The 24,355-nt window shown below is 33.8% G+C and overlaps 1 protein-coding gene across 1 annotated transcript in view; it reads left to right on the top strand.

The window, feature by feature from the left end:
• The window catches only part of LOC127738444 (uncharacterized), a 144,779-nt gene that overhangs the window by 31,212 nt on the left and 89,212 nt on the right, over positions 1 to 24,355 (top strand). Inside the window, exons 21-30 of the mRNA XM_052249693.1 lie at positions 1,475 to 1,700; positions 2,767 to 2,986; positions 7,050 to 7,172; positions 7,732 to 7,922; positions 9,233 to 9,896; positions 10,173 to 10,365; positions 11,471 to 11,550; positions 14,636 to 14,835; positions 19,077 to 20,352; positions 20,883 to 23,522. Coding sequence (XP_052105653.1) covers positions 1,475 to 1,700; positions 2,767 to 2,986; positions 7,050 to 7,172; positions 7,732 to 7,922; positions 9,233 to 9,896; positions 10,173 to 10,365; positions 11,471 to 11,550; positions 14,636 to 14,835; positions 19,077 to 20,352; positions 20,883 to 23,522 — 5,813 coding nt within the window. The remainder of the gene's footprint in view (positions 1 to 1,474; positions 1,701 to 2,766; positions 2,987 to 7,049; positions 7,173 to 7,731; positions 7,923 to 9,232; positions 9,897 to 10,172; positions 10,366 to 11,470; positions 11,551 to 14,635; positions 14,836 to 19,076; positions 20,353 to 20,882; positions 23,523 to 24,355) is intronic.

The raw sequence follows: 24,355 nt of genomic DNA, 5'->3' as shown, positions 1-24,355 counted from the left end.
AACTATGTAGACTTTTGAAGCCCAAACTTTTTATTGCCTTAAATATGCAAACGAAATATCTGAAAACTATACCAATACAGAACTATATATTTTTGAAATCATAGTAAAACTTTTGGTTGACAAATTTTTATTCTTTATTACACAAAAACAAAACTAAAAATATCTGTCATTTTCTCCCTACTCAGTTTACCCCTATTACTTAGTATGATGTGGTCGGTCATTGTTGTTGAATCTTGCAGAATTTGATTGGATTAAGTTATTATCAATATACCTTCAAACTGTATATTGATTAAATCAGTTGGTGCCTTATTTATTTATTTAATTTATTAAGCTGAAAATATACAACAAAATGTATTTGAAAACTTTGTTTTCTTAAAACTGAATTATTATTGCTTTTCTTTTAACATGTACACACACGTGTACAGTAACTTAAATGACCTTCGAACTTGACGAGTCCATATTATTTTTTATCAATGAAACTAAAGGTATGGAAGGTAAGAATTGCCATTTCTTATATTTTCACAAAATATTTCACATATAGAGTAGATAAATTATTTGTTAATAGCCTATTTCCGAGAAAATGGAGAAAATTTACAAATGATGTTTTATTCCAAGTCATTTTTCTAAGAGAAATGCTGAAATACATTTTGCACACGGCTACACCAGGTAAAATTTTTGTTGATCTTAACAAAAAAAAAACATTTTTCAGTCTCCTTACAATGTTATAATTACAATTAAACCCAACCAAAAGTAGTCAGTAAATAAAGTCAAAATATGTCTAATCTGCCAATTTTGGGACATGAAAATTCAATAAGATCGTTTTAATGTCAATTTCGTCTACCTCGCAAAATCTTGTTAGGCACTATAATATTGGTGTAGTCCAATGGTACCTTAAAATGAAATGAAATGACAAAACCAGAAAACTCATACATGAAATCGATTGGAGACCAACTGTCAGATTCTTATTTCGATACAGGCATAATACAGAACACTTTGTGAGACTATAAAAACTTATTGAAACCAACGGTCCCATTCCTGGTTTGGTAAAGGCATTTTCCTGTTATTAATAATTTAGTTGAACAGGTTTTATTGTTACATACTTTAAACATATTTCTCAGTGAGTAATAGTTTTCAAGTTCTTTGTCATATCTGTAGCTGTCTAAGATTTCAAAAGAAACAGTATTCAGTATCATTGATTTGGGCTAACAGGCTATAAGAATTACAGACTAGGCTAAATAATAGAATTTTTAAATATTGAATGATCCTTTCTCTAGTATATGCTAATATTCACTATGCACTGTCTTTTTTAGGAAGATGTTTTTTTCATCCAGTCATGTTTTGTATGGTATTCAGATTCAGTTTAATTTTATAAACTTCTTAAGTTTGTATTAATATTGCCATAGAAACAGAAGAATTGCATATCGAGCTTCAAATTAAAAAAAAGCTTTAATCAATAGTTTATCTTTTTTTATAGACCATATGGAAATGCTACAACAGGTGTTACTAAGGAGATAACCTTTACAGAGGTCATAGTTGAAGGAGGTGGTATCTTAGAGATAGACAGTGGCGGTGACGGGATGAAACTTATTGGCACAAAGATACATGTAGAAAGTGGTGGTATTATACAGTCAGACTTCCTTGATCTTGTTGTGTCTGAACTGATTGTTGATGATTCAGCTCAGATACATTCTAATCATAAGGTACCTTTATAGCAATTATGTACCTGTTAATATATTGGAACTTACATACATATTAAAGGGGCACTAGCTGTCAAATTCATGTTCACCGATTTGACTCAAATTCTCATATTTGATTTATAACAATGTAAAACATTTATCCAAACTATTAAAAATCTAAAATAAACAATTTACAGGGCATGGGCTTGATAATATGTAGTTTCGTTTCGTGTGTATTTTAGTCTAGACACCATCTGATTAACTATCGAGTTGACCTCCGAAGTCGTCCGATGACCATATAAACGATGTAAACATAAATATAGATATAAATAGATCAAGCGAACTCGTGCAATGGGATTTTTCTATGTCTTTTTAATTTCGTATTATAGATTAAAAACATATGTTTATCATCGTTTTTACCTGTATAAGAATGATTTTTGTGGATCGAATCAGTCAATCAAATGATTTACTTTTGTTTCACTTTCAATGTTGACATTCTTTTCCTTTAAATAACTTTACACGAACAATTCATGCGTTATCCATCTCTAGCTAAGGGGTTAAATTGAAGTTCACATGAATACGGATTCAATGAGGTCAAATTATTCACTTGCAAGTGAATAATTCGTCATCAATGTTTCTTAGCTTATTTTGAAAAAATTGAACCATACTGGATGCTTAAAGCTAATAATTATTTCACTATTTCACTTTCATTAATGATTGAACAAAAAAAATCCTATTTTAGATTTTTTATATATCTCGTAGCTAGTGCCCCTTTAAATTTACTCTTGTTATTGAAATCTGCTGCAATGATAAAAAGAGAATAAGTAAGTTTCATTATGCAAGCCATTACAAGTTTTCTATAATTGTTACTAATTTCATTTGAAAATATGTTGTTTTGGTCAACAATCTATTTATTACAGATTATTGTAGATTTAGAAACAGTCCCGTTTAATTAACTTTTGGGAATCAGTTATTAAGATATTTAATTATTTTATTATTTCACAGTCAAAGTTGGCTTATTAAAAATTAAGTTTTAACTTTCATTATCAATTATTAATATCTCTATGTAACATGAATAACTGAATTTCAGGCTTCATCATTTGGAGGTGGCACAGGAGTGGCAGATGATAAAGCAGGAGCAGGTCATGGTGGCATGGGTGGTAAAGGCACTGTTGCAGACTCTGGTGGCTATTTTTACGGTGATGTCAAATCTCCAAGACATTTTGGTAGCAATGCCAAATACGATGTGGCTGAAGTTTATGGAGGGGGTATCATAAACATTGTTGCCAGTGCATCATCTAGTATTGATGGTTGGTATATGCTTTAAACAATCCATATTCAATCATTTTTAGCTCACCTGGCCCAAAGGGCCAAATGAGCTTTTCTCATCACTTGGCATCCGTCGTCTGTCGTCGTTGTTAACTTTTTACATTTTGAACTTCTTCTAGAGAACCACTTAGTTTAACATAGGACCCTGAGGGAAAAAATACAAATGTCTTCTTTTAGAGAACCACTGAATGGAACGAAACCAAACATGGCATGAATGTTCCTTATGAGGTGCTGACCAAATGTTGTTACTTTGCAGTTGGTCCATCATCCAAGATGGCCGCCAGCGGGGACTTAGTTTAACATAGGACCCTATGGGAAATACATAAAAATGTCTTCTTTTAGAGAACCACTGAATGGAATGAAACCAAACATGGCAGGAATGTTCCTTATGAGGTGCTGACCAAATGTTGTTACTTTGCAATTGGTCCATCATCCAAGATGGCCGCCAGTGGGTGACTTAGTTTAACATAGGACCCTATGGGAAATACATAAAAATGTCTTCTTTTAGAGAACCACTGAATGGAATGAAACCAAACATGGCAGGAATGTTCCTTATGAGGTGCTGACCAAATGTTGTTACTTTGCAGTTGGTCCATCATCCAAGATGGCCGCCAGCGGGGGACTTAGTTTAACATAGGACCCTATGGGAAATACATACAAATGTCTTCTTTTAGAGAACCGCTGAATGGAATGGAACCAAACACGTAATGAATGTTCCTTATGAGGTGTTGACCAAGTGTTGTTACTTTGCAGCCGATCCATTATCCAAGATGGCCGCCAGCGGGGGACTTAGTTTAACATAGGACCTTATGGAAAATACGTACAAATGTCTTCTTTTAGAGAACCACTGAATGGAATGAAACCAAACATGGCATGAATGTTCCTTATGAGGTGCTGACCAAGTGTTGTTACTTTGCAGTCGATCCATCATCCAAGATGGCCACCAGGGGGGGGGGGGACTTAGTTTTACATAGGACCCTATTGGAAATACATACAAATGTCTTCTTTTAGAAAACCACTGAATGGAATGGAACCAAACATGGCATGAATGTTCCTTATGAGGTGCTGCCAAGTTTTGTTACTTTGCAGCCGATCCATCATATGAGATGGCCGCCAGTGGGGACTTAGTTTAACATAGGACCTTATGGGAAATACATACAAATGTTGTCTTTTAGAGTACCACTGAATGGAATGAAACCAAACATGGCATGAATGTTCCTTATGAGGTGCTGACCAAGTGTTGCTACTTTGGTTTCGATTTACTGTTCAAGATGGCCACCAGGATATTTTATTAAATAACGGGACCAATATTAAACCAAATTTGGCCTCAATCATTATTTGGGTATCTGTTATGAATTTTATCTATCTTTACATGATTTCTAAAACCAAAGTAGAGTCAGGTGAGCGACACAGGCTCTTGAGAGCCTCTAGTTTATTTTGCTTCCACTTACGTCAGATTTTACCATCTTTGGAATGTTATTTTTCATTTCAACAGCTGAATAAGTACAAATTTATTAATATTTTGGTAAATATTGTCTTCCGTCATGTTTACCAAATGGCACATAGTTATCGTCTTCATCTATCTTAAACACAACAATACCATTTGATAGAAACATTTCATACTTGTTAGGATTGTTTGTCATCATATTCTATGTACCATACTATGCTGTCAGATTGATTGATCACAATTTTGACAGGATATATTTGACTTCGAACATGTTAAGGACTATAACATCACAATGACACCTTGTGAGCACAACTCCTTTCAGACATTTTTCCAGAAAGTGTTCATATTTCGGTAGTTTTTCTCTAAGTGTACTTGACTATACTATAATGTCAATTTGATCTGACCTTTTCTGCCAGAGTTATGGGGCTTTGACTACCCTTAGCTTGTTGCAGCATTCTCACACCTTGTGACTGAAAAATTTTCCACCATACACTGCAGCAAGGGACATTTTGCTACGACATATCATTTTTGTTTTCATACATCAATGTTTCAAACATTTTTATTGTCTTAATGTTACTGAGGAACTAAATTTTATGTACAATTTTTTTTCTTTGCTGATTTAAAAAATTTTGATAGAAGTTGTATGTTGCAGCCTCAGAAAATTCAAAGAAGTTACTTGCAAATCATCATACATATATTAAAATTGAAAATGATTTTTCCTTTTACCAAAAAGAATCTCTTTTACATATTTTTAGCTCACCTGACCCAAAGAGTCAATTAGCTTTTCTCAAAGCTTTGCGTCAGTCGTTTGTTGTTGTCCCTTGATATCCGTTTACTTTTACATAAACTTCTCCTCTGAAAGTTCTAGGGCAATTGGAACCAAATTTGACCACAATCATCAATAGGGTATCTAGTTTAAAAATATGTCCAATGATCCCATCAGCCAATCAACATGGCTGACATGGCTCAATAATTAACATAGCGTTAAAATGCAAATTTGTCTATTATCTTGAAAATCGCTATCGTCAGAGAAAATTTGTCCGGAGCAGAAATGTTAAGAATAATGAGATCTATCTACTGTCTACTTACATCAAAACTGTCAGACAACTTCTTATAGAATATATTGCCCTTAAATGACAAATTTTACTATTCTATTTCATTTTTGCCTATTATCTTGTAAAGTTTAATAGATAGAGAGGAACTTTGAAGGCAAAAATGATCAGCAAGACAGGATCTACAAATGAGTTCAGTTGACTCTATATCGAAGTTTTTGCCCTTTTAATGACATTTTTTACCAACTTTTTGCATTTTTGCCCATTATTTTGAAAACTATAATACTGTGGATTTATTAATATTTGTGGGATACCAGTTTTTGTTGATTTCTTATGTTAACCTGTACCGCGAATTTAAATGTTCAACGAAATACACTTTTCTGAAGTTTTGTATGCAGACTTTGATAAAACCATGAAATAAAAGATCCACAATCATACAATTTTCCTCAATCCATAAAAATTGATATGCAATAAAAGATATGAATTCACAAAAGTTAGAAACTTTTCAAAGCTAAAATGATTAATTTTTAAAACAAGATCTATAAATAAGTCAACATGGCCAAAATTGTCAGTTGACTACTTATAGGAGTTATTGCCTTGAGACGACGATTTTTACTTTTTATTTTGTTATGGCCTATTTTTTGAAAACTATGATAGAAAGATAGAAACTTTATAAAAAAATAAAAAATAATCCACAACACAAGATCTAGAAATAAGTCAATACATTTTGTATTTCCAAAATTGTTGGTCATCTGTATATACAAGTTATTGCCCTTTAATGACTTTTTTTTTAACCATTTTTTTTCTATTTGGCTATTATCTTAAATATTTAAATAAATAAATAGAAACTTTAACCAGCAAAAGTGATAAGCAGGACAGGATGTACAAGTATGTCAGCATGGCTAAATATGTCGGTGAACTCTTTATAGGAGTTTTTTCCCTTTTAAAAATGATTTTTATGCATTTTTTGCAGTGTTTGTGAATACTTTTGTTAAAAAAACAAAAACTATAAACAGTTAAAATGATCAGCAAGACAAGTTCTACAAATAGGTCAACATAGTGGAAATAATCAGTAGATTCCTTACATAAGGCTTTGCAAATAATTGGAATTTTAACCTTTTTTTATTTTTTCAATTTTGGCAAAAATTAAAGACGATAGAGAGAAACTGTAGACAGTAAGATTGATCAGCAAGACAGGATCAACAGCAAACAAAGATTTTAGTCATGAATTATATTCTAGTCTATAATGTTAGAGACTGGCCAGTGTTGAAGATGCACATAGGTCGAGGTGAGCAACACAAGCTCTTTAGAGCCTCTTGTTTGCTTTCACAAACAAAAAAATATGTTGTTGTTACTTAAGACTGAATCCAAATACTTTCATCAGATAATCTCTAGATTTATGAACAATGAAATAAAACAAATGTGTCAATGGCCTACATTAATTTTTTTTCTTTCATGCAAGATATATTTTTTTTCTGATGACTCCTTGTGTATTTTTTAGGTAAAATTTATAATGATAATTATTATGACTTTCATGGAATTCAGGTATAATTAGCTGTAATGGAGAGGATGGTAAATCTGGTAGTGGAGGAGCCAGTGGTGGAAGTATCAAGTTACTGACTGGTGCCCTGTATGGTAAAGGCAAACTTCAAGTTAATGGGGGTCAAGGTAATGCTTAGAAACTGATAAAGTTCAAATGTACAAAAAAGTATCTTTTGAAACTGGACATTAAATTTTTTGTTGTTTTTTTTAAACATAAATAGACTTTTAATAGAGAAATTCTATATAAAAATATATTATTGGTCACTGTACAGCCTTTGACAATGAGAAAAAAAACCATACTATATATAGTCAGCTATAAAAGACCCTGACATGAAAAATGTTAAACAATTCAAACAAGAACATTGCTTTATTTTGGTATCTTTTTTTTTTATTGTTTACCCAATTGTTTGCTTATGAAAATTATCTTTGAGTTTTTCTAATAAATACTTTACACTTGGAAAAAAGAAAACAAAAAAAAGACCTAACAAATCACATTCAAAATAAGAAATGGATACTTCTGCTTTGTGATCTTTCCTTGTAGTATAGTTATAATGCTAGTCGAACGGTTATTTTATCTTATTATGATATAAACCTTTAATTTCAATGATCGGTACGATTTAGTCTTCGACATTCACAAATAAAATGTTTTCAGAGTATTATAACGTGAACAAATTTATAATTTAAGGCAGCAGTGGTGCTGGTGGTGGGGCAGGAGGTCGTTTAGCTGTGTATTACACATCATCCGAATACACAGGTGATTTCACTGCCTATGGTGGACACTCTTCATCAGGTTATGGGGGAGCAGGCACAGTTTATGAGTCTTCCAGTACAAAAACCAAACTGATTATAGATAACAAAGAAGTTCACACTGTACAGGTAAAGATTTACTAGGAAATTTATCTTGTCAGAATATGATGCATTATGAATAACATAATTATTAGACGATTTTAGGTATACATAAATGAGAGGTCAACTCAACAACAACAAAAAAAAAGACTAGATCACTCTTTTAAAAGCTTTGAATAGCAACCAATATATTGCTGCTTTCTTCCCTTATTCCCAGCATTTTAGTAATTAATGTAGCAATTAAATTAAATTTGTAGGACAAATTTCAAACATTCATGTACTTTTCATTACAGGTATAGCAGCTATGAAAAAAGTGTTAAATGTTGTGTAGAAATTATTTTCGGATTACTTTCTTTACAAATAGCACTATCAAATAGTATTGTAGCTGGTCAAGAAAAAGATGCGTAATTAATGAATTTAATATACCAGAATAACACCCTGCTGAAAATTGTTTAAAATGATAGAATAATATCTATATTTTCATTTTCATCTGGTTGTAAAAAGTTTCTTTGGTCACATTTTTATACACCTGTTTACGGGACGGTATGTATTATGGTATACCGTCTGTCCGTCCGTCCGTCTGTCCATCCATCATCAGCATGTCGGACAATAACTCAAAAAGGCTTTAACCAATTTTCATGAAACTTTGGTGAATTGTTTATATCTATTGGCGTAAGCTCCCTTTTTTTGTTAATAAATTTTAGATTATTTGTTTCCGATTTCAGTGATTTGATTCATGAAAAAAGGGGGATTTCCCAGTTTTTGGACAGTAACTTAAAAATGCTTTGAGTTTGAAAAAGCAACAGGAGTATCATGCACTCATGGGGCAGCTCTTTATTGTAATTTAGCCTGTTTATGGCTCAATACCCATCAATTTATGGTTTTCATGCAGTAGTCTTTTTAGAATAAAAAAAAAATGGTTTGTTCAATTTCAGGCTCTGTGCATAAATATTTTCGATGCACATATCATCAAGGGTCCTCAGAATGCTGAATATATACATGTATATATAAAATGCCATTCTCGAACACAATTATTTGATTTCTGTCGGCAGTATTTCAGTGAGAAAATTAACACATTTTTCTTTAAAAACAAGAAAAGATATGATTCGAAAACAGTATTTTATATCTGAGTAACTACAGTGAAAATATAGTAATGAATTTAATATATAGATATCGAGCTTTTATATGGTATTTAACCTTTTCTATCATTGGAAGATAGTATGTTAAGCATAATAGATCTTTTTTGTTTTATTGTGTTCTTTAGTTGATTTGTACTCTGTATTATTTTGATATAATAGTAGCTTGTTATGCAAAATTTATTTACATGCTTTACTTTATAGGAACTGATTGATAATATGGATGGAGACACCGTTTTAAGAAGTGATGGAAGTAGAACTTGGATAACATTTGACAGCAGTAATACTCTTGAAGTAAGTGAGCTCTATCTTCGTAAAGGAGCTCACTTAGCCTTGGAACCCAGTTCTAGCACTTCTAAAATACATTCTTTAACAGCTCAGAGCTTCTATGGTGATGATGATTTTGTGACTGCAACATCAAATATTGGTACTGTACATGTTGGTGTGCATCAGGTGATCACCATTAGACAAGTGTCCCTTTACTTCCCAGCACATGCAAAAGTCTATGCAGATGGTACTTTGACATTGCCATCTACAGTCAAAATGTATGCTACAAACAACTTGGTCCATGGAAAGTTAGGAGGACTTCAGGATTTGACTATGATAAAGTCAACCCTAGATGTGCGAGAAACTGGAAAATCACACACCACTCCATCAACATTCCAGCTTACTAACTTGTACCTCCGTCAAGGAAGTAAAACATTAATGACAGATGATGTTCAGTATAACCTTGCAGTAAACAAGCTATTAATAGGAGCATCATGTGAGATAACAGCAGGGAGGCTAATTGTGGAGGCTACCGAGTTTGAATCAGAAGAAGGAGGAGTTATAAACTTGAATGCGATGGGAAATATGGATAGTGGAGATGGTAAGAATATAGGAATCACTGCAAAAATTAAATTTGGTTTTAGAGTGCTTAAATTAGTGAGCAGCAGTTTTTGTAGCATTTTTTCTTATTGTTTTTCTTTTTCAATCATTATCTGTCCGTAATTACACTGTAAGGTAAAATTCAAAGTCAGAAAGGAAAATCAGGTGTTTGACATATTGTTGAACCTGTTACAAACAAAGACATATCTTGCCATTTTGTGCATAGTTTAAATTTTATGTAGCTAATACCTGATGTTATTACATTTATACTTTTCAGGTTATGCATCTAACAATGCTGGTGCTGGCCACGGTGGTGAAGGAGGAGGCATTGGTAATGGTACTGGAGGATCTGCATATGATTCCTATCTTAAACCCTCATCCCCTGGCTCAGGTGGTGTCAGCACACATGGAGGTGGTGTGTTACATGTACAGGTCACAACATTTACACATAAAGGAGATATAACTGCAGAGTAAGTATATTTAACATGAACCCCCTTCATTAAAAGTTAATGTCCCTTGATGGCTGAGAAGGTGACAGCATACAAGGAAATGTGTTATGTAACGTTGTGATATTAAAACAAAATTACAGATTGACCCGTCTTTGTGTCAGTATTTTTTATTTTGTTACTCTGTATATGGTTGTTTCTGTCAGATCAGAAAGTCATACTCAATAAATAGATATAAGAAGATGTGGTATGAGTGCCAATGAGACAACTCTCCATCCAAGTCAAAATTTATAGGTCAAAGTACGGTCTTCAACACAGAGCCTTGGCTCACACCTAACAGCAAGCTATAAAGGGCCCCAAAAATAAGCACTGTTTCTACAATTGTTTTTTTTTTAAATGAGTGCCACCTTAGAAAATGCAAGGACAGATGTTCAAAGAAGGAGTTATATTGTATAAAAGATTGTAAGTTCAAAGAAACCAGTACTCACTTAAGGTTCAGATTGATATTTACTTAAGCCTGTTTGTTAAGATGTACATATATAAAATTATTTACTTTTGAAACCTGATTCAGTGTAAATAATTTTATTCTAGGCAAAAATGTTTTTGTATTATTTAATTATGCATCTGATTCTTTGATTACATGCTAGCTTAAGATAATCAAATGCAGAATGAAAGATAGAAAGAAAGTTTATGCGAGACTCAATGTTCCATAAGAGTATTTTGATATATCATTGGGCTAATCCTTATTATTCAGGTCAAATATGAAAATTCCCTTGCATCATTATTGTAAAATATACAGAAAAGTTTATAATAGTTTGAGAATGATTGAAGTATTGGTTGCATGCTTAATGATTTATCATCAGATGGAGTTTTGTTTATTTCTTTGCCGAAAATCAGTGTTGTACCTTGGTTTTATTCTATGCCATTAAATCTTTCTGTTATGAAATAGTGTTAGTGTATAGGGGTTAGTGTATATACTCATTGACATTTACCAAAATATTTTCGAAAATGATGGAGAAAGTTTGATCAGTAAGCAAATCTAAAGAAAGTATACAGGTACCAGATTAATAAATAAGGTTTTGATAAGCTTTATGTATAAGTTTTTATGATTTTTGTGTGTTATTTATAGTGGCGAGAGTGCCAATGTAACAAGTGGCGGTGCCTCCGGAGGAAGTGTATGGGTGTCTACTTCAACAGCTCAAGTCACTGGTATGGTATAATAATATTTATGACAGTTTTAAGTAATGATTAGATAAATAATTATTTATGGTGTAAATCAATATAAAAACTGGAATGAGTGAAGAAGGAAATTATATCCTCCTGTCATAAGACATAAACTAATATTATATGTTTTTGCCATTTGAAACATCTAAATTAAGGGTTATAGGTAGGTAGGTAATTATTGTAGGTTCAATCTGTCCCATAAAACAGGGATCAAATAGAAAATATTAAAAAATCAAATTTTTATTTTTTAGTAAAATACTTGATGATAAAGTTTTGATTATCAACTTTATATATAGCCTCTTGCCACTAAACATAAACTCAAGTTATATATTATATTTTTGCCAATTTATATTTTATTTTTGTAGAAATATTTTATAAAAAGGTTAAATTAACTACAGCAGGAATTCAAACTTTTTTATGCCCCCGCAACTGAAAGTTGGGGTGCATATTGTTTTACCCCTGTCTGTCCGTTTGTATGTCAGTCCATCCGTCCCTCCGTCCTTCCATCTGTCCTTCCGTCCGTCCCATTATGGGTATATAGTATATCCAGATAACTCCTTTTTTTTGCTTTGCCGGCTGTTTGTATATATATTGAAGGTGTGCATGTGGTCAGGATTTTGATTTTTGTCTTGCCTTGACAGAGTCAAAAAGCGAGACATAGGTATGCTGTTTCCGGCAGCGGCGGCAGTGGTGACGGCGGCGGCGTCAACAATGTATTAGTTTGTGATTAGGTCTAGTTCATGGTGAACCACTAGTGGTAGGTCAATGATATTTGGTATGCAGTTGTATTAGCATTGGCACATCTCATTACCATGGAGATTATTTGGCACTGCCCCCTCAGTCAAGGTCTATTGACTTTGAAACTTTGCTTCGTTTACATGTATTAGTTTGTGATTAGGTCAGTTTATGGGGAACCACTAGTGGTAGGTCAATGATATTTGGTATGCAGTTGTATAAGCATTGGCACATCTCATTTCCATGGAGATTATTTGGCCCCGCCCCCTCATTCATGGTCTATTGACTTTGAAACTTTTGCTTCGTTTTCATGTATTAGTTTGTGATTAGGTCAGTTTAAGGGGGACCGTTAGTGGTAGGTCAATGATAATTGGTATGCAGTTGTATAAGCATTAGCACATCTCATTTCCATATATTTGGTCCCGCCCCCTCAGTCATGGTCTATTGACTTTGAAACTTTTGCTTCGTTTTCATGTATTAGTTTGTGATTAGGTCAGTTCAAGGGGAACTGTTAGTGGTAGGTCAATGATAATTGGTATGCAGTTGTATAAGCATTAGCACATCTCATTTCCATATATTTGGTCCCGCCCCCCTCAGTCATGGTCTATTGACTTTGAAACTTTTGCTTGGTTTACATATGTATTAGTTTGTGATTATGTCTGTTTAAGATGAACCACTAATGTTAAGTCAATGATATTTTGTATGCAAATGTATTGGCATTTGCAAGTTTTATTTCCATAGAGATTATATAACCCCACCCCCTCATTATGGTTCATTGACTTTGAAACTTTTACATAGTTTACAAGTTAATGTTTGTGTTTAGGTTTGTTTTAAGGGAACGACTTATGAAAAGTCAATGGTATTTGGTATGCAGTTGTATTAGCATTGGCACATCTCATTTCCATTGAGATTGTTTAGCCCTGTACCTTCAGTCATGGTTCATTGACTTTGAATATTTGCATAACTTACATGTTAAAGTATTGCTATGTTAATTTCAACATTTGCATTATCAAAATAACAAATAGGCAAGACATATCTCTGTGTTAACAGTTTATTATTGATATTTGCTCTTTTGGGAGATAGTTGAGCTTTGTCATTTTTTGGAGTATTTACTTGCATAAGAGGTGCATAGCATTTCTGGATAACTCCTCCTACTGTTTACATGCTAGGAAGTTTTCACTTTGCTGGCTGTTTGTACATATATTGAAGGTGTGCATGTGGTCAGGGTTTGATTTTTATTAATATTTGCTCTTTTGGGAGATAGTTGAACTTTGTCATTTTTGGAGTATACACTTGCATAAGAGGTGCATAGCGTTTTCAGATAACTCCTCCTACAGTGAATCAAGGACCCATGTGCTCCCATGCTCAACTTTGTTTATTTTGAAATAACACTTTGCATCTGCGGGGGCATCATTTGTGTCTCCCAGACACAATAATATCTCAAAGAAAGTCCTACTTTGACTTTGTTTGTTAATACAGTTACTTCAGAGTTGATTGCGGGGGCATCACTTTGTCTAGTTTTTTATTTACTTTTGATATAATTAAGATATGCTTTATTCATTTTACCTGATTGAAACATACTTTTTGGATACAATTTTCCCTATTTTTGACTTTTTTGGTACTAGGAAGAGTTTACTGAACTGCACTGAATTTTACCTGACTGATCTGCATAAAAATATTGTCTCGACTGTACTAAACAGTACTGACTGATTTTGAAAATAATTTATGTCTCGACTGTACTAAACAGTAATGACTGATTTTTGAAAATAATTTATGTCTCGACTGAACTAAACAGTACTGACTGATTTGGAAAATAATTTATGTCTCGACTGTACTAAACAGTACTAATTGTATGTCACTTTAATATGAAATGTTCTGACCAGTTTAACTGGACTCTATTTATTCTGAGCCACACTATATTGAGTTTCTGCCAAACTTGACCAAGTCTGATTTGCTTTTGGCCATTTCTTTTTAAGGAATTATCAAGTACAATTAGGACTTTAATACAGATTAAGTTTGCTAAGACTCTGCAAGGCATATGGTCGAGACTAAGTATAGCACTTTTCAAAATAATTGATATAGTAATAAAGTACATTGCAATACCACTCAATTTTTATCATATCACTATCGATATACTATTGATATTAACATGGGGATTTACTAAAATCAATGATGTGACAAAGCAAGGAAATTGTATATCAATTTGATTTTTGAGAAACTTTTAATCATTTTCATTAGATTAAACGTACTATCTGGAGACTTCCCTTTGAACATGATGCTGGTTGTCCTCATAGAAGTAATAGGACCTATTTGATTATAAAGGTTATAATTTCAGGTACAATTAGTGTGAATGGAGGAAATGGTATGTCAGGAGGAGGTGGAGGAGGAGGTCTGATAGCCATGGAATACATTAGTGGTAATATTAATGGTAATTTGAGAGCTTACGGAGGTAATGGTGAAGGAAGTTTCCAATCAGGAGCAGCTGGAGTTGTCTACCTTGCCAAGGATATTAATTCTCTAGAACCTGACAGAAAGGTAAAGTTTTCTATGATGTAAACAATGAAAAGTGTAGAAGATCACCCGTAAAGATAAACAATGTGTTCTTTTGAGATTCAGTATTATGAAAGCTGGCTGTATACATCACCACTGACAGCTCCTTAGTCTTGAATTCTCTCATTCCAGTCTAATATTAGATTATTTACTGAATGTTGATTCACTAAAGCTCTGTTGTTATTTACAAATAGGTAATTGACTTAAGCTCTGTTGTTATTTACTGAAGGTTAATTGACTTTAGCACTTGTTATTACTGAAGGTTTATTGACTCTAGCTCTGTTATTTACTGAAGGTTTATTGACTCAAGCTCTGTTATTTACTGAAGGTAGGTTCGCTCTTGCTAATATGTTGCTGTTTCAACATGTGCTAACAAAGGAAAAAAATGCAAAAATTATATATCATTTTTATACGCCCTTTTACGGGACGTATTATGGTATACCGTTGTCCGTCCGTCCGTCCGTCTGTCCGTCCGTCGTCAACATGTCGGACATTAACTCAAAAACGCTTTAACCAATTTGCATAAAACTTTGGTGAATTGTTTATATCTATTGACGTGAGCTCCCTTTCGTTTTTTATAAATTTTAGATTTTACATTCCCCGAGTTGTGGGGTTTTATTCATTAAAAAAAGGGGGATTTTGCAGTTTTCGGACAATAACTCAAGAATGCTTTCACCAACTTGCAAGAAATTGTGGTGAATTGGTTATATCTATTTACATGAGCTCCCTTTCGATTTTTATATATTTTAGATTTTACGTTTCCGAGTTACAGGGTTTTATTCATTAAAAAAGGGGGGATTTTCCAGTTTCGGACAATAACTCAAAAATGCTGTCAGCAATTCTCATGAAACTTTGGTGAATTGTTTATATCTATTGATGTAAGCTCCCTTTACATTTTTAAAATTTCTAATATGACATTGAGAATTAATTGAACTTTATTTGTTTATAGTCTGACAACAGATTTACTAAGTATTGCACAACAGCACAGTGTATTGCACAACAGCAAGAAATCTTTAATTGAATATAAATTCAATTCTTATAACCAATTTCAAGTTCTTTGACTACATTTATTCAGAAACCTATAATATGTCAAATATTTAATACAATCCAAATTCAGACCTGTACCAAGCTTGAATATTGTGTCCATTTTTGCCCCAACTGTTCAGGGTTGGACCTCTGCGGGCGTATCTAGCTGCGCTCAGCGAAGCAGTTTTTTTAGCTCACCTGGCATCCATCGTCATCGTTGTTAACTTTTACAAAAATCTCCTCTGAAATTACAGGGCTAAATTTAACCAAACTTGGCCACAATCGTCATTTGGGTATACAGTTTAAAAAAATGTGTCTGATGACCCTGCCTGCCAACCAAGATGGCCGACATGGCAAAAAATAGAACATAGAGGTAAAATGCAAGTTTTGTCTGTTTTTTTTTTAAAACTGTTATAATTGGAGAAAATCTGACGGTAGTAAAAATGTTTTGAATGTTGAGCTCTACCAATTGTTTCTATACGTCAAAACTGTCAAACGACTTCTTATAGGAGTTATTGCCCTTAAATGACAAATTTTACCATTTTTTTTCATTTTTGCCTATTATCTTGAAAACTATAATAGATACAGAGAAACTTTAAATTGCAAAAATGATCAGCAAGACAAGTTCTACAAATAAGTTGGCTGGTCGAAATCGTCAGTCGACTCTTTATTAGAGTTATTGCCCTTTGACGACAATTTTTACCAATTTTATGCATTTTTGCCTTATATCTTAAAAATTATAATAGATAGATAGAAACTTAAATAAACAAAAATAATCAGCAAGACAAGATCTCGATTAGACAATATGGAGGAAATATTTCGACATCTCCTTATTAAAGTTATTGCCCTTTAATGATGATTTTACCATTTATTTTGCATTTTGCCTTAAATGATAAAAATTATAATAGATAAATAGACATTTTAAATCACAAAAATGATCAGCAAGGCAAGATCTACTAACAAGTCAAATTTTGCCGATTTGTAGACTGTCACTCTTTATTGGAGTGATTGCCTTTAAATTTTTTTTACCCTCTTTTGTGTTTTGAGCAAAAAACTAAAGAAGATAGAGAGAAACTAAACAGACTAAATGATCAGCAATACAAGATCAACAAAACAGAGATTTTTGTCATAAATTCTATTTTCGTTAACAATTTTGGAGAGTGTCCTTTGTTGAATATGCACATAGACCAACGTGAGCGACACAGGCTCTTTAGAGCCTCTAGTTTTGATAAATGTTGTAAGGTACAGGCATTAATTTGTTTATTCCTAGTAATGAAATATGATTAAGCAATCATCAAAATGTTAATTTAATCACATCATATAAATTACATATCCTTAATTTTTCTATTTTTTTATTTTACAGTTTGATTTAAATTTTTGTATGACAGTTATGACCCGTCATGTTTTCTTTGAAAATCATAAGTTGGCAGGATTGCAAAATTGTTTTAGTTCTGAACTTGTAGCTATAATAAATCATTAAAGAATTTACAATTTAACAGTTAAATCCATAGAAATAGATATTCCACTAAATATTGTACAATTTTTGTACACATTACGTAGTAGAGAATTGATAAGAAGCAGTGGATTCGTAAAGGATAATCAACGAGCGACTTTAGTCGCAAGTTGATTATCGTTTCCGAATCCACTACTTCTTATCAATTCTCTAGCTTAACCCATTTCTAGTAAAACGACTGTCTGTTTTACGTTTTGACAATGAATCAACGATATTTCATAAAAATAGTTTCGTATTTTGTCTTTTTTATTCTATAATAGCTGGAAATGATTATATCCACACGGTTCGCATCTATATTTGGACATTTGACAAGTTAACATAAGTTTAAGATAACTTAAATGGGGTGTTAGCTCCCCTTTTTAACACCAGATTTTATTTTTGTATAAACATATTTCATTTAATGTTTAATCATTACAAATTATTTAAATTGAATAGATTTTGTTATATTTAATTTATTCAAAAAGACATATATTAATATACAGAATTTATTTATCTTGTTTTGAAAAGTTAAAAAAATTTAATTACCAAAATTTAGAACCTTCAAAATCTATATATATAATATGTAGCAACTTGATTTGGTATATGGAAGACTGAACACCGTTAAGCCGTTCTTAGTAAATATTATTAGGGTTGATGCCATACATCTGCCATTTCTTAATGCTCAAATTCGTGTTGCTTTCCTAAAGTATTAAAATTATGTGCTTACGATTTAAAATGAACAACTATATTTAAATTATGTTTAAACTTTTTCCGTTTCATTTAGTTAAGTTTATTTTAACGTTATTACATTTGGCATATATCGTTCACCGGTCAATACACTTGTTTTATCTGTGGTACGCATTCTGAATCCCCATCAAAATTGCTCTTGCTACGGATGTACAATGAATAATTATGCTAATTTTATAAACTTACCATCAAGCTGTTCATAGACGTGATCGTCTAGCCGTTGGTAACGAATGTCATAACGGTGATATTAACAGTGCAAAGTTCGAACCTTGTATCCGGAATGAAATTTTTTCATTGTAATTTTTTTCTGGACCAAAATATTGTTTGAATCCTAGAACATGTAGAAGTATTATATATTTCATTTTCATACAATGGCGATGATTTTGTTTCTGTTTTTACTGTCAAAGAAGTAGTTTTAACCCATTTCTTAAAAAAAAAAATAACACCCAAAATAAAACAAATTCAATAAACATGAACACACCAAGATATATCTATTTCATTAGATTACAAAAGCGAATTATCAATGAGACAGAAATGCAGTTAAATGACATGTATTGACAAGTAAGCGCTTTAAGAGTACTATTCATATAATGATTGATGTCAGCCATCGTGGTTTAGTGGTATCATGCATAGACTGAAGACTCTATTGATTATGAAGAAAATACGCGCGGGTTCGAATCCTACACATGCCACTCGTTTTTGAGAGGATAAAAGATCGTAAGTTAAAGGTTTAAAGTTATAATATAAGTTCTATTAAGTTAATACTGTGGTCAGTGGATTCTTAAAAAATAATCTACAGTAAGAACAATAGACTGACGTCAGAGAAATGGGTTAAATATATTACTTCCATTTATACACCAAAAATTATTTATACATTTCCATATTGAATAGCAATGAGGAGAATTTTTGTTCATTTTTTAAGAATTGCTTGACTTGTATTGAGAGTGATTCTTTCTTACAGATTATAATTAACAACAGGGAAATAATAACAGATGCCATCAGTAGAATACCTGTACCCATTACAGAGTTCTCTGTCACGCTAGATAAAATACAGATTGAAACAAAATCTACAGTTGCTTTTACAGAGAGAGGTAGTGTAGGTTTTGCTCTTAGTGCTACAGTAGGGGACATAATTGGAGAAACGTTTACAACTTTTACTGTGGACAAATATAATGAAGTGTACCTATCAACTAAGTATCCCTCAGCTGTCAGTGAATTGACATTAAAGACATCCATACATGTCTCTGAATATGGCAAACTTGAACTACCAGAGAACGTTGTCATTGATAAAGATCACCTACTAGAAATTTGTGGAACATTGATGCCAAAGACAAACAATCTTTACATCCGAGACAGTGGTACTGTGAAAGCTGGAAATCCTGCTCGTACAGGTAACTCCTATGTGGATGACACAACCACAAGTGTATTAACATTTTCAGCATTGATTATAGATCATAATGGAAAATTTGAACATTCAGATAAATGTCTTAAATCAAACCAGGCCACAACATTAATAACTCACAGTTATAATAAATCTGGTGGATACGCTATTACTGAAAGTGGTTTTAACTTTCAGGCATCTGAAACTTATGAGATAAGTCCATTGTTAAATGCCACATGTGACAGTTCAACTGATTTATTGATTTACCGAGATACTCAGTGTGAGTTGGCAGCCAAGGCATACTCTTATGCTAGCATTGTGATTGAAGCTGGAGGAAAACTTATCCTGTCTGGTGATCCAAATGGTAAAAACTTTACAAAGATAACAGTCACCAATCTGGAAATCAAATATGGAGGAATCATAGAAGGAATTGGCAAAGGCTACAGGGCTAATGGGCCAGGAGCTGCAGGCAGCAGTAGTGCAGGAGCTAGTTACGGAGGAAGTGGAAAGAATAATCCAAACAAAATTCATGGGAACATCATATCTCCTAAGGCATATGGAAGTAATGGTTTTGGTGCATCTTTGAGTTCTGGTTCAGGTGGAGGTCAAATAGAGTTGGATGTCACTAATAAGTTCACATTGAATGGCGAGATTAATGTGAATGGTCAGAATTCAGCAACATCTGGTGGCAGTGGTGGCAGTATACTGGTTACAGCTAAGGATATGTCTGGAACAGGAACATTGTCTGCTGTTGGTGGAGCTGGAGGAGGAGGAGGTGGAAGAATCTCTGTTAAAGTCTCCGGGACATATAGTTACAAAGGAGACCTTACAGCAGCAGGAAATGATGCTTCACCAGGTAAATTTAATAGAAATAGTTGTAACAGTTTTGTTTTATTTTTTAAAGTTATTAGCAGAATTAGTATACTTGTGTATAAAGATGATTAAATAGGAAATAGTAAAATTTTCTGCAAGTTAGTCTAAGTCTTATGGGGAAATACAGCCTGAAAACTTCCAGGTATGACATACTAATTTGTTATAAGCCAGGGTTGTTTAGAGTAGTAATATGATTTTTAATCCAACTGGTCAAATGGGCTATGTTAGGGCTAGCACTTCACATTAATTACATTTAAAAAAAAACTTGTCTCTAATATCACTTGGCCAATTTGAAGTAAACACAGACTATAATCCTTTAAATTACTATGCCCAGAATTATATCTAATTAACTTATATGGATTGTTTTGTACCGGACAGGGGGTAAAGTTATCCACTTCCTGTTTAGAACAGATAAATATAATTTCCCTAAGCCTTGATATTATACAAAATTGGACAAATAAATGATTAAATTCAGAGTCAAGTTACCTGAAGCACAATTATTTATTTTTTCAGGAACTGTGTATGTTTCCAAGGTTGAATCTGGATCTCAATATACCATGTTGATTATAGATCAATCAGGCACAACAGAAGTTGACAGTGTTCTGTCTCTACCAAGCTCTCTAAGTGAAGTCCAACTAACCAGTGATGCCTCATTATCACTCAGAACAACTCTGACAATCAATAAACTCATTTCTGATGGATCTGGCTCAGTTACTGTAGCCAATAATGCTCAGCTGACTATATCAGAGTTTGATGAACTCAATCATGGCTGTCAGTGTAACTTTGACATTGAATCAGGTTCAACACTGAGAGTGAATACTGATTTTGATCTAACAGGGTCTAATCCTACTTTGAATTTACATGGAACACTTATAGCACAGAACTTTAGAGTATGGGACCATGGTACTGTTACAATAGAACCTACTGGTACCCTGCAAGTCACATCATTCAAGTTACAGGAATATACCACGATGGAACTGAAATCTGGAGCTACATACAGTAATGTTCAGTCTATAATGCTAGGCTATAACTCCACTCTAATTTTACATGATAATCCAGTGAGTTTGACTTTATCAACATTCCATATGAAAGTCAAATCATCTTTAACTATGAAATCTGATGAGAAATCCTTTACCTTGGTGGCCACTGATGTTACCATTGAGGACAATGCTGTGCTATCTGTGTCTGCTAGCGGTTCCCTCACAGGTTCAGGGACAGGCAACACTGAGAATGGGGCCAGTTATGGTGGAGAGGGAGGTGGCAGTACAGACAAAACATATGGATCAACTACCTCTCCAACAAACGCTGGAAGTGGCTGCACTACTGTCAGAGGAGGAGGAATTATTTCTATAAATGCTAAAACAATATCCATTGATGGTGTGGTATCAGCTGATGGTGGTTATAGTGAATCAACAGGAGGAGGAAGTGGTGGCAGCATCAAGATTACTGGAGACAGTCTGGAAGGTCATGGTACCATCTCTGTCAATGGAGGTACCAGTAAAAATAAAGGTGGTGGTGGAGGAGGTCGTATGGCTTTAGATGTCAAGGTCATGACCTCTTTCTTTGGTGCTACGACAGCCTTTGGTGGAGCTGGAGAAACTAAACACGGAGCAGCTGGTTCTGTATATAAACAATATCAATTGTCTGGCGGAGCCTCAAAAACAGAACTGTTGGTGGACAATAACAAATTAGTCACAGACTCCAGGACAGTTATAAATAGTATCACTACAGTGTCAGAGCTTGAACTGGCTGGAAATGCTAAAGTTGTCTTTGATTCTAGTGGTTCATCAAATATTGAGATAGAGCTTATTGAAGGAGATTATACAGGGTTGTTAACTGTGCAGACATTACAATATTTTGTAGTAGCCACTAGCTATGGTACCCAGTATCCTTTTTCACTACCATGTAAAATGTTGATAAAGAATGGTGGCTTTGCCACACTGCCTGCCAAACTCTTGTTGCAAGATGAAACTGATGATGAAGAACTGAATTTAGACATTCAAGGAAATGTGATTGCACTTCGGCACTTGATAGTAGGTTTACATGCTAAGGCATACATTAGTTACAATGCTCACAGTGGCCTGACTACAACACAGTTATCTGATCTTGGAACATTTTCTATTACAAACCTTGATGTCACCACAGATGGAAAACTAGAAGTTGCACAAGATTCATCAAATAGATATAAATTAGAAATCCTGAGTGAACTTAACATCAAATATGGTGGTGAAATGAGTGCCAGAAATCTTTATGTAGATGTACCCACCATGCAGGTAGCTTATAATGGCTTACTGAGTGTAGATGGAGGTTACCATGAATCTGGATCTGGTGTTGGACAGGATGGTTCCGGAGCAAGTCATGGAGGCTCAGGAGGAAGTTCAAGTTCTGAAGGAAAACCGCTGGTCACTTATGTTGGATATGTGTTTACTGCAGATGAATTTGGATCAGCTGGTGGAAATAAAACTACAGGTGGCATTGGTGGACTTGGTGGTGGCATTGTCAAATTGAAGGTCACTGACACACTGATCTTGAGTGGAATGATCAGTTCCCATGGATACAAAGGTGATAATAGTGGAGGAGGAGGAAGTGGTGGTTCTGTTTCCATAGAAACAGTAGACATGTTAGGATCTGGTTCAGTTTCAGTCATTGGGGGAAATTCTACATCAGGCGGCGGTGGTGGTGGTGGAAGAGTCTACATGTACTGTACTGGGGACTATAATTACACAGGGACATACACACTGAAGGGAGGTAACTCGGATACTGCACAGGCTGGTGGGGCTGGAACAGCATTCCTTAAGTACACGTCTGGTAATATTTTGTACCGTAAATTACTATCTGATAATGCTGAAATAACTGGAAGCAGCATTGCTGCAACACATATTGACACACCTGGGACAACATCAGTTGAAGTTGATGAGATGGAAGTCGGAGACAAGACTACAATTAAAGTAACAACAGTTGGTCTTCACTTTACAGCATCTGTATTGGTTTGTGGATCTGAATCCTTCCTTGTTGTACAAGACAATGTAATATTCAGTGCAGATATAGAGAGCTCCTATAGTAAATTGACTTGCAGTTTACATATAGAAGAACTAGGTGAAGCTAGACTGCCAAAAACTGTGGAATTACTTGGAGCAGATAACCAGTTTAAAGGTGAGATATGATTGTATGAATATAATGATATAACAAACATTAGACAAGCAAAAATCTGAAAAGTAAATTAATTATTTTTCATCATTAATCTTCTTATTTTTCTTAAAACTACTGTAGTTTTATAATGGCGATGCAAAATGTTTCATCAGACAAAAGACAAATCCTATATAATATTGCAGTTGTCTGCCTTGTTAAGATAGGGATCATTTTAAATTGCAATGTCAGTTTATTAGGGCCCCGCCGAATGGCGAACGCCCTATAGTGATCAGTCTGTCCGTCCGTCTGTCCGTCCATCTGTCCGTCTGTCCGTAACAAATTGTGTCTGCTCTATATCTAGAGAACCATTATGATTTCAAAATTTATACTTGACATGTATATTAACCAACACCAGAGGGTGTGTCATAATGTATGTACAACTTCCTAGGTCAAAGGTCAAGGTCAAAAACTTTGGTTTCAGTTGACAACCCCATGTCCTATGGTAAAGATCGCGTCCGCTCTATATCTTGAGAACCATTATGATTTCAAAATTTATACTTGACATGTATATAAACCAACACCAGAGGGTGTGTCATAATTTATGTACAACTTCCTAGGTCAAAGATCAAGGTCAAAAACTTTGGTTTCAGTAGACAACCCCATGTCCTATGGTAAAGATCGCGTCCGCTCTATATCTTGAGAACCATTATGATTTCAAAATTTTATACTTGACATGTATATAAACCAACACCAGAGGGTGTGTCATAATTTATGTACAACTTCCTAGGTCAAAGATCAAGGTCAAAAACTTTGGTTTCAGTAGACAACCCCATGTCCTATGGTAAAGATCGCGTCCG

Source organism: Mytilus californianus, unplaced genomic scaffold, assembly GCF_021869535.1.
Source record: "Mytilus californianus isolate M0D057914Y unplaced genomic scaffold, xbMytCali1.0.p SCAF_1, whole genome shotgun sequence".
Classification (NCBI taxonomy): Eukaryota; Metazoa; Mollusca; class Bivalvia; order Mytilida; family Mytilidae; genus Mytilus; species Mytilus californianus.
The sequence above is the reverse complement of the archived record's forward strand: the minus strand, read 5'-3'. Positions and strand labels throughout refer to the sequence as shown.